Source organism: Lissotriton vulgaris, chromosome 10 (genome assembly GCF_964263255.1).
Source record: "Lissotriton vulgaris chromosome 10, aLisVul1.2, whole genome shotgun sequence".
Classification (NCBI taxonomy): Eukaryota; Metazoa; Chordata; class Amphibia; order Caudata; family Salamandridae; genus Lissotriton; species Lissotriton vulgaris.
Genome location: NC_141698.1, coordinates 13,326,222 through 13,344,528, shown reverse-complemented (window position 1 = coordinate 13,344,528; position 18,307 = coordinate 13,326,222). Strand labels below are relative to the sequence as shown.

Genomic DNA, 18,307 nt, shown 5'->3' with positions numbered 1-18,307 from the left:
TGGTGGTAAATTCTGATAAGCGACCTCTACTGCTGATGAATTTTTAGGAAGGGATATACCAATGCCACAGGACTAGGTCGCCAAATGCACCATGGCTGCGCACAATGGGTTCAGTATTATTTAGCCTTCCTCCTGCCCAGTATTTCTTAGATGACATGTCCACGATCTGAAACATTTTAGGGCAAATTCCAAGATAAACTACAATATATGCATCACATTTTGAATGCACTTTTCTCAAAATATACAACTTTTCGGCTCATGCTAAAATTGTTTTCATATATATCTGTCAAAGACAAGACGAGATCCGGGCCTAGGTAACCACAAAAATAAATGTAATACAATACACATCATATCTGGGTCTACTTGACTACTGCAGAAGGTTTCTTCCAAATGTGACCAGCGTTGTTATATGCTGTAAGCTAAGGCACCTTGAAAATGAACTATGAGCATCAGGTGAAATTTCAGGCACTTAATGGTATGTCCCAGACATCCTGGGTGCTGACGCACAACAGGAAACTGATTGATGGTGGAATTAGGACCTTGCTTGACCCCATCAATTGTACAACTGAAGCTTGAGTGCCTTGGACAGGTACCCAAAAGGATCTCCCCATGAAGCATGAATGTGCGGGTGACAGAATCTTCTTTCTGCAAAGCCCCAAGCTGCAGAAATCCCTCCATCTTCACCTGCTTTGTCATACACACTTTATGAAATAGTGAACACCTGTGACCAGTCACCAGTTCACCACCAGTGGCATGAATTTGCAGAATCCAGAGCTTTGTGTAAATACACATGCTGCTATTTCTAAAGCTGGTACCCTCGAGCCACAGGATAATGAAGTAATGTATATATATCTAGGAGTTAAAACTATGCTTATGATAAGACATAACAAGGTATGAGGTACAGATGCTAAGTAAACAAATGATGTTTTGTAACCCGTCACCCTCCTTTGTATATATGCATTTAGGAGCAGCCTTTATGTGGCATGAGTGACATGTCAGAAGAGTTGGATAAATTCAATAATTGAGAAGAGGCCCTGTGGTGTTGTAAGATCATGCAGATAATGTCTTATAAACCCCTTTGTCTCTCCCTCCTTGCTCCCTGCTCCCCAGCCCTTCATGCCCTGCTCTTTCATCATGTGTCAATCTCTTCCTCTTTCAGCTCCTGAGCTCCTGGAACAGAAGGCCTACGGTAAAGCTGTGGATGTCTGGGCACTGGGCGTCATCTCTTACATTCTGTGGGTATCTCACCACTGCGCTGTGTGATCAATTTTCAGGGAGTTTGTAATGCTAGTCAGTTTTTGGGGTTGTGTCTTCACAATCTGGCATGGTGCACACCCTCATCACCCTTTTAACTCTTGGTCGCCTTGCAGGCTCTGCGGTTACCCGCCGTTCTACGACGAGAACGATTCAGAGCTCTTTAACCAGATCCTGAAGGCAGAATATGAATTTGACTCGCCCTACTGGGACGACATCTCTGAGTCTGGTAAGTACATCCCATTCCGGGGCAGTTTTCAGGTTCTATGAGGTAACTGAGGCCAAGTCTTGAAATAACCCAGGTCATTTGATTGCCGGATACTTCTGCGTTGTCTGCACTGTCAGACCTATATTAAAATTGTGTGTGGGTGAGCTAAATGTTTTTTTCTGTTGTCCACCTCCTACAAGATTAGAAACAAGGGGGTCAAGCAAATGACCCTGCTTCTCGTTGGTCTGTTGATTCTGTTTTTACTGGGGAGGACTTTATTTCATTGTGTGGCTGCTTTGTATAACACTTCCATGACTGTTTTCAATATGCTGAGCCTTGTCTTTTCACGGCTCACCTGGCACCCTGAGAATGCCGTGCCTAGTGCGTTTGGGTCAATACTTGCAGCTTGGGCTGCTTAGGGCCGCCATTTTTGGTAGTTGCGGCCTAGTTGTCACATGGGGTGAGGGCATAGGTGGGACCAGTGCGTGGACGTGCGTAGTCAGCATGCCTCAGGTAAGCCCGTCTGTGCTCGTTCTGCGCTCAGCGCCAGCCACGTTGCTCAAATTTCTACTTAGCTGGGCCTTTGCTGAAGTTACTCTTCCTCTGGCATTCCTTCTTTGAATCCTGGTGACTCATGTGCAGGGAAGTTTGGCTTGTCCATCCCAGCCTTACCGTTCACTTGTCCTTTGTTCTCCTTTAAACTGTCGTTGGCTAATGTCCCCTGGGTAAATTGACTCCTGAAGGCTAGTAACCATCACGCCAACGTGCCAAGGATTCAGGCAGCTTTTGATAAACATCTGATCCCTTCACAGAAATGATTTACATATCCGTGGGCTTCTTAGGGAGGAAAACCTGGATATCCTGGTTCTTACTGAAACATGGATGAGCGACAGCTCGGCGCCAGATAACGCGCTTGCTGTCCCCGTGAGATACTCGATCGTTCATCATGATTGAGTGGAAAGAGAGGTGGGAGCATTGCTGTAATCTTAAAACGCTCCTTGAAATGGACTTCTTTTAAAATTCCAACACTTTATGGGACTAAATTGTCAGGTTTCTGCCTTCCTCTTTCAGCCAAAAGAATCCATGCCTGGATTTTTGATCTACCGCCCTCCTGGCCCGGCTACATTTGCTGGATATTAGAGCAAGGCCCCAGGTGTAGAGGGCTGGACTCTTCTCTCCCGCACCGTAACTGGGCCAAGGTTAAGACAGAAGAAATGACAGCTTTTCTGAATAGCAGTGTCCCGGTGTATTCTGGCACCACTGTAGCAGCTGTACTGGCAGCTAATGCCTGGTTAGGTAGCAAACCGTAGCATGGCTGACCAGGTGGCACCCATTAGATCAGGTACGGGTGGTCCGAGACGACTATCAGCTTCATGGTTTGATGAGGAGCTTAAATCTATGCCGCAGAAGAGTAAAAAGCTCAAAAAAGTGTGGTGTAAGTTCTATCTGCCCAAGGACAAAGAGCCCTACAGAATGGAGCAATCCATCTATCACCAAGGTATAAAAAAGCCCAAGCAAAGGACTTCGCTAATTAAATCAATGGGTCCAAAAACAAACCTAAAGAGGTTTTTAAAATCAATAAGAAGTTTGTCAACCCGTCTGCCCTCTCTCACTCCCTGGAAGCCTCTTGAAAACTCTGTTCTCAACTCTCTGATTTTTTTGAGAACAAGATCCTGGGCATTGTTGAGTCCTTAACAGTTTTGACTCTCATGGGTAAGATGACCTAAAGGCATCAACTGCTACTGAGTTCAACCAGTCTGGAGATCTGCTTCACATTTGTGCTCTCTAGGAGAGTTTTCCTCCATTTCTTTGGAGGATTCAGAGCAAGCCTGTAGAGCCTGTAGGTCCGGTTCCCCTGACGACCCCTGCCCACCCCCCTCCATATTCTGGCCGCTAAAGCGAACTCTATAAACCCCCCCCCCCATGGATGCACTAATGAGCAACTCTTTGCGTCAGGCCGTTGTTCCTCGCTGCTGGAAGAACGATAGGTCGATTCCTCCGCTTAAAAAACCCTCAGCAGACCAGACCATCCTGGCCAATTACAGGCCAATCTCCTTGCTTCCTGCATTTTCTAATATTCTCAACAAATCAGTCAACTCCCTACCTTCCAATTATCTTGATGCTAATCAGTTGCTGCCTCCTTCGCAATCGGGCTTCCGCGCTGGATACAGTACTGAATCTGCTCTGGTAGAGGTCTCTGATGTTATTAAAATGGCTGTGGACAGCGGGGGAAAGCAGCCTTGCTGCTACTGGACCTCTCAACGCCGTTTGATACATTTTCCCATCCTATCGTGCTGCCAACTCTTGCGGGACTTCCGGATAGGTGGGACCACCTTGACTTGGCGCTCTTCCTTTCTATCGAACAGATGTCCGTCGGTGTGGATGCAGCCATTTGCGTTTCACTCTAAATACATTGAGTACAGGGTTCCCCAAGGTTCTGCCTTGAGCCCGACATTGTTTATTGTCCACAGGTCTTCCTTGGCAATCCTTGTGGAATCCTTTGGAGTGCATGTCGTCTCTTGCGCTGTCGGCACACAAATCATTCTAGCTTGGGACAGAAACATCTCTAGTGCCCAAAGTGGATTTGAAGCGTGCCTGTCAGTAGTGTTCCAGTGGATGTGCTGGAACAACCTCCAGTGCAACATAAGTAAGACGGAGATACTGCATTTTGGTTCCCTCGCCCCTCTGTGGGGTGGTGAGGTTTGGCCTAGGCTCTGTGCCATCTCCTCCATCCCCCATTGCAGTGGCTAAGATCCTTGGAGTGAAGTTTGACAACAATTTGTCCTTCAAACCACCAGTGCAGAGCGTAGTTGGGACCTTTTTGGTCTTCTTCGGCTCTTGAGGAAGTTCTTGTTCCTTCTTCCGGCTACTTTGCCAGAAGACGGTAAAGCAGTCGGAAGAAGGAACAAGAACTTCCTCAAGAACCGAAGAAGGCCAAAAAGGTCCCAACTATGCTCTTATAAAGGTATGCCTTTATAACATCTTGGCTGGACTACAGCAATGCGCTATACCGGGGTCTTTCTTTATAGCTACTTAAGAGACTCCAGGTGGTGCACAATGCCGCAGCCCAGCTCCTAATGGATATCCCAAGGAATACCTCAGTTCCGGTCCCGTCTGGGCAAGAGTGAAGTTTAAGGGACTGCTGCCAGCCCATAGAGCTTTCTATGGACTAAGCCTTAAATATCTAACTTAGCAACTTCCTCACTATCATCCATCTAGAACTCTACGTTCTGCTCAGGCACTGCTGGTAGTAGAGCCTCAGACGAGGAGGAAGAAATGGGGAGGTACCTCCTTTTCTGCGCGAACAGCAATTAGCTGGAATGCTCTTTCCCTGTACCTCTGTGCGATAGATGTATGACAGAGGTACACATGGCTAAACCATGTGTACCTCTACCATGCGTCCACAACAATGAATGCATCTGAACAACGCATTCCTTTACCACGCATGCCTTTACCACGCAATTTCATGGTAAATGCACGACTGGTAAACGGGTGTGTGGTAAAGTCACACCCGACTTCCTGACCTGAGCCCTAAATACTACCCTGCTCCCCGTGCCCTAAACACTACCCGATCGCCTGAGCCTTAACCTGTACCGGATCCCCCTGAGCCCTAAAAGCTACCCAAACCCCGAGCTCTAAAAACTTTAAAAACTACCCCCGAAAACAATACCCAAGCCCCACTTACCTCACCGCGTCCTCTCCCGATCCTTCCTGTTCCTTGGCCCGCCCATCCCAGCATCTAGACCATGCACTGCCTTAACCACGCATATGCTTGGTTAAGCCATATACGTGGTAAAGGGAGGCATGCATAGTTAAGCTTGCAGGTATATGGCACACAAGGCTCGACCCGCAATGTATAGCTGTTTCCTCTTGGCCACTAACGATGCAAGCTCTTTAAAGCATAGTCTGAAAACCTGGCTTTTTAACTCTGCCTTTTAGATCATTTATATCCCCTTCTGGCGAAAGCAGCGGTTAACGAACCTGTAGAATCTTGCAGAAGCTGCGCTCGTTATAAGTCCCCTTTGATTTGATCTTTTCCGTCTATATCTTTCTGCGCTCAAATAATGCGCCTGAGGGGGCAGGTGCCTTCGTCTGGATTATACGTCTCGTTATCTCACATCAAATATTGTGAAATAGCCCCTGATTCAGAGGGCATAATGTTCTTCGTTTTAATAAGCCAAGCCAACAGCAGTGGAAACAATCCTTCTTCATAGAACAGGTGCACCCTGGGCAGAAACAAACACTGCACGCGTCCCTCCTTCAGAGGACAGGTGAGCCCTGGGCAGAAACACTGCACGCGCCCCTCCTTCAGAGGACAGGTGAGCCCTGGGCAGAAACAAACACCGCACGTGTCCCTCCTTCAGAGGACAGGTGAGCCCTGGGAAGAAACACTGCACGCGTCCCTCCTTCAGAGGACAGGTGAGCCCTGGGCAGAAACACTGCACGCTTCCCTCCTTCAGAGGACAGGTGAGCCCTGGGCAGAAACACTGCACGCGTCCCTCCTTCAGAGGACAGGTGAGCCCTGGGCAGAAACACTGCACGCTTCCCTCCTTCAGAGGACAGGTGAGCCCTGGGCAGAAACTCTGCACGCGTCCCTCCTTCAGAGGACAGGTGAGCCCTGGGCAGAAACACTGCACGCGTACCTCCTTCAGAGGACAGGTGAGCCCTGGGCAGAAACTCTGCACGCGTCCCTCCTTCAGAGGACAGGTGAGCCCTGGGCAGAAACTCTGCATGCGTCCCTCCTTCAGAGGACAGGTGAGCCCTGGGCAGAAACACTGCACGCGTACCTCCTTCAGAGGACAGGTGAGCCCTGGGCAGAAACTCTGCACGCGTCCCTCCTTCAGAGGACAGGTGAGCCCTGGGCAGAAACACTGCAGGCGTCCCTCCTTCGGAGGACAGGTGAGCCCTGGGCAGAAACACTGCACGCTTCCCTCCTTCAGAGGACAGGTGAGCCCTGGGCAGAAACTCTGCACGCGTCCCTCCTTCAGAGGACAGGTGAGCCCTGGGCAGAAACACTGCACGCGTACCTCCTTCAGAGGACAGGTGAGCCCTGGGCAGAAACTCTGCACGCGTCCCTCCTTCAGAGGACAGGTGAGCCCTGGGCAGAAACAAACACCGCACGTGTCCCTCCTTCAGAGGACAGGTGAGCCCTGGGAAGAAACACTGCACGCGTCCCTCCTTCAGAGGACAGGTGAGCCCTGGGCAGAAACACTGCACGCGTCCCTCCTTCAGAGGACAGGTGAGCCCTGGGCAGAAACAAACACCGCACGTGTCCCTCCTTCAGAGGACAGGTGAGCCCTGGGAAGAAACACTGCACGCGTCCCTCCTTCAGAGGACAGGTGAGCCCTGGGCAGAAACACTGCACGCGTCCCTCCTTCAGAGGACAGGTGAGCCCTGGGCAGAAACAAACACCGCACGCGTCCCTCCTTCAGAGGACAGGTGCAGTTGGGTCACCCGCTGCACAAGCTTTTATCATTACAGGAGATTTAAAAAAAACAGGTAGTGGCCATGCAAGTTCTGCTTTCCCACACAGCAGGTGTCTTCTAGTCTTGCCTTCTCACGCCTTTACTTTATGATCCTTTCAGTCCCACGCGCTTCTGTTACTGTCCCATTCTCACTCATATGTACTCTGCAACTCTCACTTCTCAGTGAAATTCTCCTCTCACAAACACACATACACATTTCCTCTTTCAAATCCCAATTTGTCTCTCAAACCCCACTTACTTCGCCTTTTCTCATGCCACCTCCCTTATTTGTGCCTTCTCTTGTGCGTATGCTTCTGTTTCTCACCAATTTTATCACAAGCACTTTCTCTTTCTCTCTCTTTCCGTTGCACAGACACACACACTCAAGGATGGCTTTACTTTCAATGGGCCCGATTCACAGAACTAACTTAAGACAAAATCCTATTCTTATTACTTTTGGTATTCACAGAAGTTAGGATTTTGTCTTAAGTTAGTTCTGTGAATCGGGCCCTATGCTCCCTATCACCAGTGCAAACGTTGAATGCCCAGTTTTGAAAATGATGCTGGTGAAAACAATTGTGTGTTCTGTAACTAGGCAATATTGACTGAGCGGTCCTGCTGATCAGGAGTGGGTGGCGAACTCCACCCCACCAGCGGAGTTTGCAGAGTTTTCCCAACTCTGCACTTCGCTGGGAGTGCGGAGTTCGGCAAAAATCTCTGATTCCGCTACGTGGCGGAGTTTGCCCCCTCCACCCACCCCTACTTGCCTTAACCCAGTCTCTCGGCTGGTCTTGGTGCTGCTCTGTCTGCACACCGGGCACGGTGCTGCCACCCCTCCTGCTGCCGTGGCAGTGATCCGCAGTGTTTCTTTTGTAATGATGTAACCTCTTTGCTGCAGGACTCACAAGGACTGCGCATGCACGAACATGGAGAGTGGAGACCAACCCACCCGCCACTCTCCATTCGCGTGCATGCACAGTCCTTGCGAGTCCTGAAGGAGTTACATAATTGCAGAAGAAACACATCAGATCACCGCCTCCGAAGCAGGAGAGGTGGCAGCACCGTGCCCGGCGCAGAGCAGCACCTAGACCGGCCAAGAGGGTGGGTGAAGGACAGGAGGTACGCCGGTGGAGAGGTGGGGGCAGTCAGGGGGTCAGGGGAAGGGGAGGAACCCTCCCTGTCAAGCGCGCTGTGCGCCACCAGCCAGGTCTGCGACTCTACTGCCAACAAGTATACCTCAGCCAGCCTGGCCTTAGCCATCGAAATAGAAGGTATTGGAGAAACTCTTTTATTTTAGTTTTTTTCTAAGTCGTCATTGGAGACCATATTACTAGGGTGGAGCAGAACTCTGCGGTATTCCACAGAGTTTTTTAGCAACTCAGCGAACTCCAGCCACCCCTACTGCTGATGAGGTTTGGAGAGAAGTTCCTGGGTGTGATTGTAGACTTTATTCAATGTAGTGATCATTTTCAGATGAAATATGAATATTTAGTTGTGAAATGCGAGCAAAATGAATGGCTGTGGTCACTTATAAATTGGTGGCATTTGTTCTGATTCCTTGTTTTTTCACATATTGAGAAGCAGCCATGACCTAGGAGGTGATTGTTATTTGGAGCAGCCCAGCCATGGCATTATATCCATGCTCTAGACAGGCACACGTGTGCCATCTGTAATGTTGGGCCTCCGGCCACATGCTGAGAAATGACAACACTGATACTACATAGTTTGGTGCGATGTCTGGCCCAGGGCACGTGTGCCCGCCCTCTTTTATTGACAGGGTCACCTGACTGGTGACGCCTGTGGTGGGTGGGTGTAGAGTGTATGTCAAATCCTGGTGGAACACTAGAATGTATCCAGCCGGATACTACATCCCTCCCAAACTTTAATGAAAAAAAACAAGAGTCCAACCTGGAATAAAACACACAAATAACACGTAGCACCAAATGAGTCTATACAGGCCGTCAGCCAGGCAGCGCTGGAGCTTCGGACCGCATGGTCAGGATGCCTTTAGTCGCCTTGGCGATGTTCTTTAGACCGGCCTGGTCTCACGGTGTAGAAGTTTAGGTATAAAAGTTCAGTGTCGATGCATTTGGAGCTGTGGTGAAATCCACTTTGGATTCGGAGACAATCTCTGAGAGGGAGGCCTTCCTGTGAGGGTGGCGTGCTCGGTGACCCTCCTTACTCCTGACTGCTGAGCGACGTTCGACTTGCCTCTCTCGCTTGGACTCCTCTGCCACTGGAGACTCTTGGATGGCTTTCCTTGCTGGCTGTCATGGGACCTTTTGCCTGTGCAGGGCTTCGCGTGAGCAGCACAAAGGCATCTCTGAGGAACTGCCAATGGGTTCACAGCCAAGTCGCTCATGTAGCCTATGAGGGTGGTGTCGTTATCTGGGTGTCCTCACTGTCTGGACTCGGGTTCTGTGCATTCCTCTGGCAGTCTTGTGGGTAACCAGTCTTCCGCCGTGACCTTCGTGTTTCCTGTGCCTGACGTATCAGGGATCCATGGTAGCTCGGCGTCAGGCTAGACGCCTAGCTACCATGGATCCCTGATACCGCACAAGACATACTAAAACGGGCATATAAGAAGAGGACATTTATTTATTTTTTTAAATTTTAAAACCTTTATTTGAAAAAAATGCACACAGCTATTCAGCCTAACATCCCGGAGGCAAGGCAGCATAACTAAGCAGGAGAACAATTGTGCAAGAATCAATGTCACAGTACAGTGAAGGTTGATTTTATTTTTTCGTTTCATAGAGGAACATAGAGAAAGAAAAAGAAAAAGAGCGCCAGAAAAGGCGCAAAGAGAGTGGCAACGGAATACAAGAAACCAGCGAAGCGTTGTTAGAGGGGCAGGGGGGAGCATAGGGAGCACAAGCACGGAAACAGGAGAGAAGGCCAGGAGAAAGGAGGGGAGAGAGGAAGAAACAGGATAATGTTTACAACATGGTACAGTTGGTGTCACAGGCTATGGCGACAGATGTTCCTCCAGTGAGACAGGTTCCGGGGGTACACAAATGTCTCCCCTGTACGCATTCCAGGCCACCCACAATTTCAGCCACTTTTTGGGCTTACCCCTGGCAACATAGACCGTCTTCTCCCTGAACATACACCAATCCATGTTGGCTTTCCACTGCACCACCATGGGAGCCACTGAAGCTCCCCACTTCTGAGCAATATCACGTTTAGCCACCATGTTGCCAAGGGTCACCCACTGCGTCTGAGCCACATTGTGGTCCGTCGGTCCCCATATGTTGAGGAGGCACCTCCTAGCTTCCGCATCCACCACTACCCCAGTCACCTCACCCATAATCCGGTGCACACGTCTCCAGTAGGAGGCTATGGCGGGGCATTCCCAGAGGATGTGCATAAAAGTGGCAAGGGCACCACAGCCGCGGCGACAAAGTCCATCGGCCGAATAGCCCATATGCACAAGCCGGGGGCCAGTGACGTACACCCTATGCAGGATCTTAAGCTGCACCAGCCTGAGACGGGAAGAGATGGCAACCTCCTTAGGGGAGGACACCGCATTTTGCCAGTCCTCATCATCGATTTCCAACCCATCTCGCGCCCACTGATCCCGTACACCCAGAAGGAGGTCAGTGCGAACATTAATAAGCTTCTTATAGGACAGTGAAATGGCGCTGTCCGGCATGTGGCCGTCCAGCACTCTATCTTCCAACGGGGAGCTTTCCGGGATCGCCCCCTCCTCCGGTTTGGCAGAAAGCAATGCGTGGCGCAACTGGGCATACCGGAAAAATTCCGAGGTACCCAGCTGATATCCATCCTACAGCTGGGAAAAGGTCTTAATCTCACCCCTCAATAACATATCCTCCACCCTGGAGATACCTATAAGGTCCCACTTGTCGAAACCTTTGGTGTGCCACAACTTGCCCAAGATGTCTGAATCGTATAGCGGGGTAAATCTAATGAGCTTGCCTTGCCAGCCCTGCGCCTTGGTGATAGCCCTCCAAATATGGACCGCAGTTTTCGTTGGGCCCGACATCCGCCTGTCTAGAGACCTCGAGTAAAGCGCCCTGTAATAATTACCGCCACTCAAGAGCCACTTATCTATCACGTATCCAGGGTTATTTTCCGGACCATAGAAACCGTGGTTGATGGCCGCCAACTGGGAGGCCCAGTAGTATCTACGCACGTCCGGTAGCGCTATTCCCCCATCGTACCACGGAAGCGTAAGCTTCGTGACAGCGATGCGGGGCCGGCCATCCCAAAGCAGGGCACGTTGAAGGCCTTCGATCTCCCGAAAGTATCGGGCGGGAACCGGATCTTGAGTATTCTGCAGGGCGTACAAGAACCTGGGCAGGGACATCATTTTAAATAATGCCGCGCGCCCAAGTAAGGAAAGCGGAAGTTTGCGCCAACCCTCCACGTCTCGCCGGAGGCGGAGAAGAGGGGGAAGCAGATTGTGTTCATAGCGCGCCTTCGCATTGCAAGAAATATAGATCCCCAAGTACTTAAAGCCCTGGCTGGCTACCTGGATGCCGCAGCCTCTGGGGAGGCGCGGTGTGTCCCCTTTCAGTACGTACAGAGAAGACTTGGCCCAGTTAATAACAAGGCCAGAGTATCGGCCAAAAAGCCTCAGTACGTCACACGCCACAATAAGTGACGTGCAGGGGGAAGTGAGGTAAAGCAGAATATCATCCGCGTAGAGAGAGACTCTGTCCTCGAAACCAGGGGCCCAGCTGATACCATGTAGATCCGGGTGAGTCCGCAACAAGGCCGCGAGTGGCTCGAGTGCGAGCGCAAACAAAAGAGGCGACAAGGGGCAACCCTGCCTGGTGCCCCTATGAAGAGCAAAAGTCGCCGAAACACGGCCATTAACAGCAACGTTAGCCAGCCCATCAGCGTACAAGAGCTTAACCCATCCCACAAACACCGCGCCAAAACCGAGCTTCGCCAACACTGCCCACAGGTAACTCCATTCGAGAGAGTCAAAAGCCATCGTGGCGTCTAAGGACGCGAGGACAGCCGGCTCCTCAAGGGTATGGGCCCTAGCCAGGGCGCCGTGAAGTCTACGCAAGTTAAGGGCAGTGTTGCGGTGTGGAATAAAGCCTGACTGGTCCGGATGCACTAAGTCGCCGATAACACCAACCAGACGATTGGCGAGTACCTTGGCGAGAATCTTAGGCTCAGCATTCAGGAGGGAGATGGGACAGTATGACCGGCACAAATCCCTCGGCTTCCCTTCCTTATGGATGACCACGACAGTGGCCAACCTCTGGTCAAGGGGAAGTAGGCCATTCTCCCGTGCCTCCAGGAACATGTTGCGCAGGTGTGGGGATACCACATCCGGCCTGATCTTATACAACTCAACTGGGATACCATTGGGGCCAGGTGCTTTGCCCGATCGCAGTGAGCGGATCGCAAGTGCGACTTCATCTACAGAGACGTCCCTGTCCAGGTCATTGCGTTCTTCGTCCGACAGGCACGGGAGATCGACAGTTGAGAGAAATACTGTCGAATCAGTCTCAGACCGGTCCGAGACAGAGGTGTAGACGCCCCGGAAGTAGTCAGCAAAGGACTCAGCAATGGCACTTGGATCAGTGACAACAACTCCGTCCTCCCCCAATATCTCAGGCACAACACGGCTAGCCCTCTCTCTCCTATCCAGCCAGGCCAGCAACTTCCCGGCCTTGTCGCCGACGTCGTAACTCCGACCCTGCTGCTCTTTAGCTAGGACGAGGGCAGCGTTAGTAGCAAGATCACGGTACTCCGACTGTTTGAGTGAGAGATCATGTAGGAGAGCGGGATCGGGCTCAGCCTCCAACTGGGAGTCCATCTCCATGATCTCCGCCTCAATGCGTACCAAATCAGCATCTCTAACTCTACGGGCTTCCGCTATAAGAGCAAAAGCCTCGCCCCTCAAAACTGTCTTAAATGCCTCCCATAAAGTTGCGGCCGACTTAACCGACCCCTCATTTTCAGTGAAATAGAGATCGATGGCCTTGGCTAGGAGATTACGAGTTTTGGGATTTCGGAAGTACCACGGGTTAACAACCACCGGCCGTTCCGACATAACAATATCAAAGTCAAAGGAGACCCACAGCGGGGAATGGTCAGAAACACCCCGTGCCATAAAACGCGCCTCAGAAACAGCAGGTGCATGAGCCGCCAATGTGAGGACGTAGTCGATTCTAGAAAGACTACTGTGGGCACCAGAGTGGAAGGAATAGTGACATTGTGTGGGATGCAAAAGCCGCCAACTATCTACCAACCCCAGCGTCTCAAGAAAAGTTGGCAGCCACAATTGGGAGCTACGGAGGTCTCTAGGCGGATGGCGGTCCAAGGAGCCGGAGCAAACCGAGTTGAAATCACCCCCCACAATCAACAACCCAGCGGGCAAATTTAAAATGGCGCCACCAAGGTCCTGGAAGGTGCTAGACTGTAGGCCCGGGGGGACGTAAACTGAAAGTAATGTCAGGGCACGCCCTTCCCATCGTCCCGCCACGGCAGCGTACCGCCCCCTCTCATCAATCACAGTAGTGTCAATCTCAAGCGGAAGGGACGTACGAACAAGGACACCCGCCCCCCGAGATCCTGAAGAGAACCCTGAATGGGCCACCATTTTGTACCCTTTACTATTAAGCGCCTTACATGTGTTGCCAACCAGGTGTGTCTCCTGCAGGAGAACAACATCCGGCATATGTCGTTTAATCAATTGAAGCACAACCCCTCTCTTAATACGGTCACCCAACCCGTTAACATTCCAACTGAGAACTCGCAGTTTCCTACCCCCCATCGTCGTGACCCAGGCCCCGCCCCACCCCAGAAAGCTTCAACAACAAGTGAAACAGATCAGTACACACAATCCATTGCCTAAGAGATAGAAAGAGAGAATAAAGAAAGAACAAGCAAACTTCCCCACCACCACCCCCCACCCTGCACCCCTGCAGCAGACTAAAAAGCCCCCCAACCAGCAGTGTGCCTGTCGACCCATAAACTAATCTACAAAAAGACCCTAGAGGAGTGAGGAATCTCCGCAACCCCCTCCCGCCACCCTCCCTGTAAAAAACAGAAGAAACAACAAGAACGGAAAAGCTTTGGTATTAGCAGTCACAGACGTCAGGAACACCAACCGCCATAATCGGCACAGCAGAACCTAGTCCTGGAGATCAAGGCCACCAGTTGCGCCTCCGGAGCGCTCGTCGTGCTCCTCTCGACGTTGCGGCAAAGTATCCAACCAATCGCTCGCATTCTCTGGCACATCGAAGAACAGGCCTCGGCCCTCGTACTCAATCCGTAATTTAGCAGGGAACAGCATAGAGTACTTAAAACCCATGGGCCCGATTCACAGAACTAACTTAAGACAAAATCCTAAACTTACTACTTTTGGTATTCACAGAAGTTAGGATTTTGTCCTAAGTTTGTCTTAAGACAGACTTAAGTTAGGATTTTGTCTTAAGTCTGTCTTAAGTCTGTCTTAAAACAAACTTAAGACAAAATCCTAACTTCTGTGAATATCAAAAGTAGTAAGTTTAGGATTTTGTCTTAAGTTGGTTCTGTGAATCAGGCCCCATGTCTCTAAGGTGCCGTTTCACCCCCGCAAAGCTCTGACGTTGTCTCTGAACAGCCCTAGTGAAGTCCGGGTAGAAGTGCACCTCTGAGTTCTGAAATTTAAGTGGCCCATGTCTACTGGAGGCTTGAAGGATCACATCCCGGTCCCTAAAGTTGAAGAGCCGGGCCATGATGGGTCAAGGTGCAACACCCGACTTCGGAGGGCCGCCAGGTATCCTATGAGCCCGTTCCACGGAAAAGAAGTTACTCAGTCCAGATGGTGCGAGATGTGTCTGTATCAAGTCCTCCACAAAAAGGTCCACAGCCGCCTCTTCCGCTCCCTCCGGTATACCGATGATGCGAACGTTCTGCCGCCTTGCACGCCCTTCGAAATCCTCCAGCCGTTTGGAGAATTGGTCGTTAACCGATCGTAGGGTCCGGACCTCCGCTTGCAGGTCTGAGACATCGGTAGTCAAGCTGGAGGTCTTAATATCTAGGGATTTCACCCTATCATTGGTCTTTCCCAGGTCGGCCCTGATCAAGTTGAGATCAATGGCCAAGGTGTCCACCTTATGAGTCAGGACCTCATGTTGCTGTTGCATGTCAGTCCTAATGCCCGCGATGGCCCCCATGATATCACTCAAAGTGGGCTCAGAGCCATCAGGCGAGCCCGCGCGTTGCGAGTCCTTAGAAGGGGCCACCACAGAGGGCGAGGTCCGTTGCTGGGCATACCGGTCGATCTTGTTCAACTGTGTCTGAGTTGTCCTCCGAACGCCTCTATTGTCGGGGTCTCCTCTGCCGGCCATGATGAACCCAAGGAGAACAAAGGGCTACACAGCCCGGACAAGGGAAGCAAAGGTGCAAAGCAAAGGCGAAGCAAGCAAGTAATCCAGGCCGACAGCAGGCGACTCCGCAGCTACAGGCACTCCGCAAGCAGGGATCGGAGACCTCCACTTCGCATTCCAATCATGCGGAGCGTCGGCACGATCATCAGCCACTCATGGGACAATGGCGCATCCCTGGCACAAAGTTCAGCTCGACGTAACTTCGTCTAGGAACAACAGATTTGAAAGCGGAAAGCAGTTCCAGAGTCCGCTACCTCTCACCAATCGAAATCCACTAACGTGGAACAGGATAGCCGGCAGGATATTTGCGGAGGGTCGGAGGGTCCGCGGAGCTCCGAGCTTACGCGGCCATCTTGCTCGCCCGCGAAGTTCCTCCCCGAAGAGGACATTTTTGACCATAAATGAGAGTGCCCGTTTTTTGGTGACTCCTTAAATAAAGTGAAGGTTTCTTTCGTTACTAAAAGAACAACCCCATTAGATACTACCCCACAGAGACCTTTCTCAATTGCCCTGACGAAGTCCTTAGGCTTATTAGCCGGACGAAACACGTGTTGGCAATGAATTATACGTTAAGGAAATGATTGGAAGAACTGTGACTGCATATGAACTGTGAAGAAATAAAGAAGAAAATATCTTGAAAATCACTTAATTGAAGAATCAGTATTTTGATTGGAACTTTTGTACTTTTTACCTAGAATTGCTCAGGTTAGGAATTGTTTAGAATTAGATAGATAGATAGATAGATAGATAGATAGATAGATAGATAGATAGATAGATAGATAGCTAGATAGATAGATAGATAGATAGATAGATAGATAGCTAGATAGATAGATAGATAGATAGATAGATAGATAGATAGATAGACAGACAGACAGACAGACAGACAGACAGACAGACAGACAGACAGACAGACAGACAGACAGACAGACAGACAGACAGACAGACAGATAGATAGATAGATAGATAGATAGATAGATAGATAGATAGATAGATAGATAGATAGATAGATAGATAGATAGATAGATAAATGTGTGCTTTCTATACAACAATCACTTCAATGCCTCATTAGGGCTAGCAATAGCTATAGAAATGCAATTACAATACAATCTATTTTCAGGTTATGTTGATGTTATGGAAATTGTTGCAGTAAAATAAATCATAGTCGTAAGACTGTAGTAGAAGGGGCCCAATTAACATGTTTTGTCTTCAAAAAGGGAACACTTTCCTAATTGCCTCCGACTTTCCACAAGTAGGTCACAGCTACTGATGGAAAACCATCGTTTTGACGCAGGTTCTAAGTGAAGTGTCAACAGAGACGGGTAAATGGAATGGGTTGGCTTCAGTCTGACAGCAGACACCGAGAGCATGCCAGCTGCATTTGAAACGCAGAGAAGAGATAGCATAGGAGGCCTACAAAAGGTATTAGTCCATCAGTTAGGAACAGATGACTTGTGCTATCAAGGGAGGCAGCAACACTTCCAGAATACAGAAGAAGATTAATCACAGAAGTCCAAGAAATATAAATAAAAACAGCAGAAGGAGCAGATAGCGCTGAACTTAAGAGTTCATATTTCTCCACCGAAGATGAGAAAATAGTGCAACAAGTGACACGTAGTTTGTAGAAACAGAAAGATGGTAAACAAAAAGAAAGAAAAGCAAGAAGAAGATTAAACTTAGCAAAACAAAGAAAATCAATGGAAGGATCACATTTAGCAAATAAGTCGAGAAAAACAATAAGTCTGGAGTGGTGTTAATCCTTCCTGTGATTCTGTATGTGTTTGAACTGGAGGGTGTGGGGAATGACGGAAACGGGAGGGATGGGGGAGTGAAAGGCATGGACACACGCAGGGACAGAGGAGGTGGGGGGAGTGAAAGACAAGGACAACGGGAGGGAGGTAGGGCGGGCGGAGGAAAAGAAGACATCAAAGCAATGGAAAGGAACAGAGCCCGGAATGTCCGTGCTGAAATATATATCCTTTAACCCCATATAAACAATAAAAGTCATGCTGAATCCCACCATAAGAATAATCCAATTGAGAATTAAAGAAACATAGACCAAACGTAAAGGAAACAAGACAGGTTCGGAACAAATTGCGTCTCAGCCTTAAGAGTGACACATAATTGGAACGAACGACTGCCGTCTAGCTCAATGCTTTAATGGTCATCTTTGGTGTTCGATGTGAAGGAATGCAAACATTGACAGTACACTCCTGGCCGAGGAAATTGTGAGCGGCAGAAGCTAAAATAGACTGCGTGCCTTCACACGGCCTTACAGGTCAAGATTAATATTGACTGCCAATCACTCGAGCTCATGGGCCAAGTTACTGATAGACAAGCTAAGAGGAAGGGACAGAGCGGAATCAGACCTGGCAACCATCGGCTTCACAGCAGCGGTCCCGGGACACTGCGGATACCAGACACACTCACGGGTGCATCCATATTCAGAAATATTTACCTCTGCCAGCACATAAACGGCCTGATGCCTCGGACGCGACAGCTGCAGAGGAAAGCAACGCGTGCCACGGAAGAGGAAGCTCCATATTAAGCGCGCGCTTTTCACATGTTGATGGCGCATTTAACAAGCATCAACCGCGCGGCCGGGCCGCGAAAAAAAATAATTGTAAAAAAAACGTGTGTTGTGTGCATGCGTGACGAAAAAAGTGCTGTGCTTTGCGTGCTTGTGCGTGTGCGTGTGCAGGTAAGCTGGTCGCAAAGTAGAGCGTGAGGTGGGATCAGAGGGACGGGAGAGTGTTAAAATACCCTGACTAGAAATAGACTCAGGTTGAAGGGGTGAAGAGGGACCGGCGCACAGGGGGGGCGGCATTTGAGGTGAGAAGTAGCGAGAGACCACAGAGGTAGAGAAGAGAGAAACATTGAGAAGACAGAGAGAGAGCGATAAGAGACTGAAGACATTTGGGACACTAGAAAGGAAAGAGTCCAGGGACTGATGGTCTGGGAGACAGGAGAGAGACTGGCGAGATTGCAGACGACGGTTGAGTTACTAAACAAGCTCTCGGCAT

The 18,307-nt window shown here is 49.8% G+C and overlaps 1 protein-coding gene across 1 annotated transcript in view; it reads left to right on the top strand.

Annotated features, from left to right (window-relative positions):
• PNCK (pregnancy up-regulated nonubiquitous CaM kinase) overlaps nt 1-18,307 on the top strand; it is a 156,760-nt gene that overhangs the window by 120,364 nt on the left and 18,089 nt on the right. The window contains exons 8-9 of the mRNA XM_086940215.1: nt 1,160-1,235; nt 1,371-1,483. Coding sequence (XP_086796341.1) covers nt 1,160-1,235; nt 1,371-1,483 — 189 coding nt within the window. The remainder of the gene's footprint in view (nt 1-1,159; nt 1,236-1,370; nt 1,484-18,307) is intronic.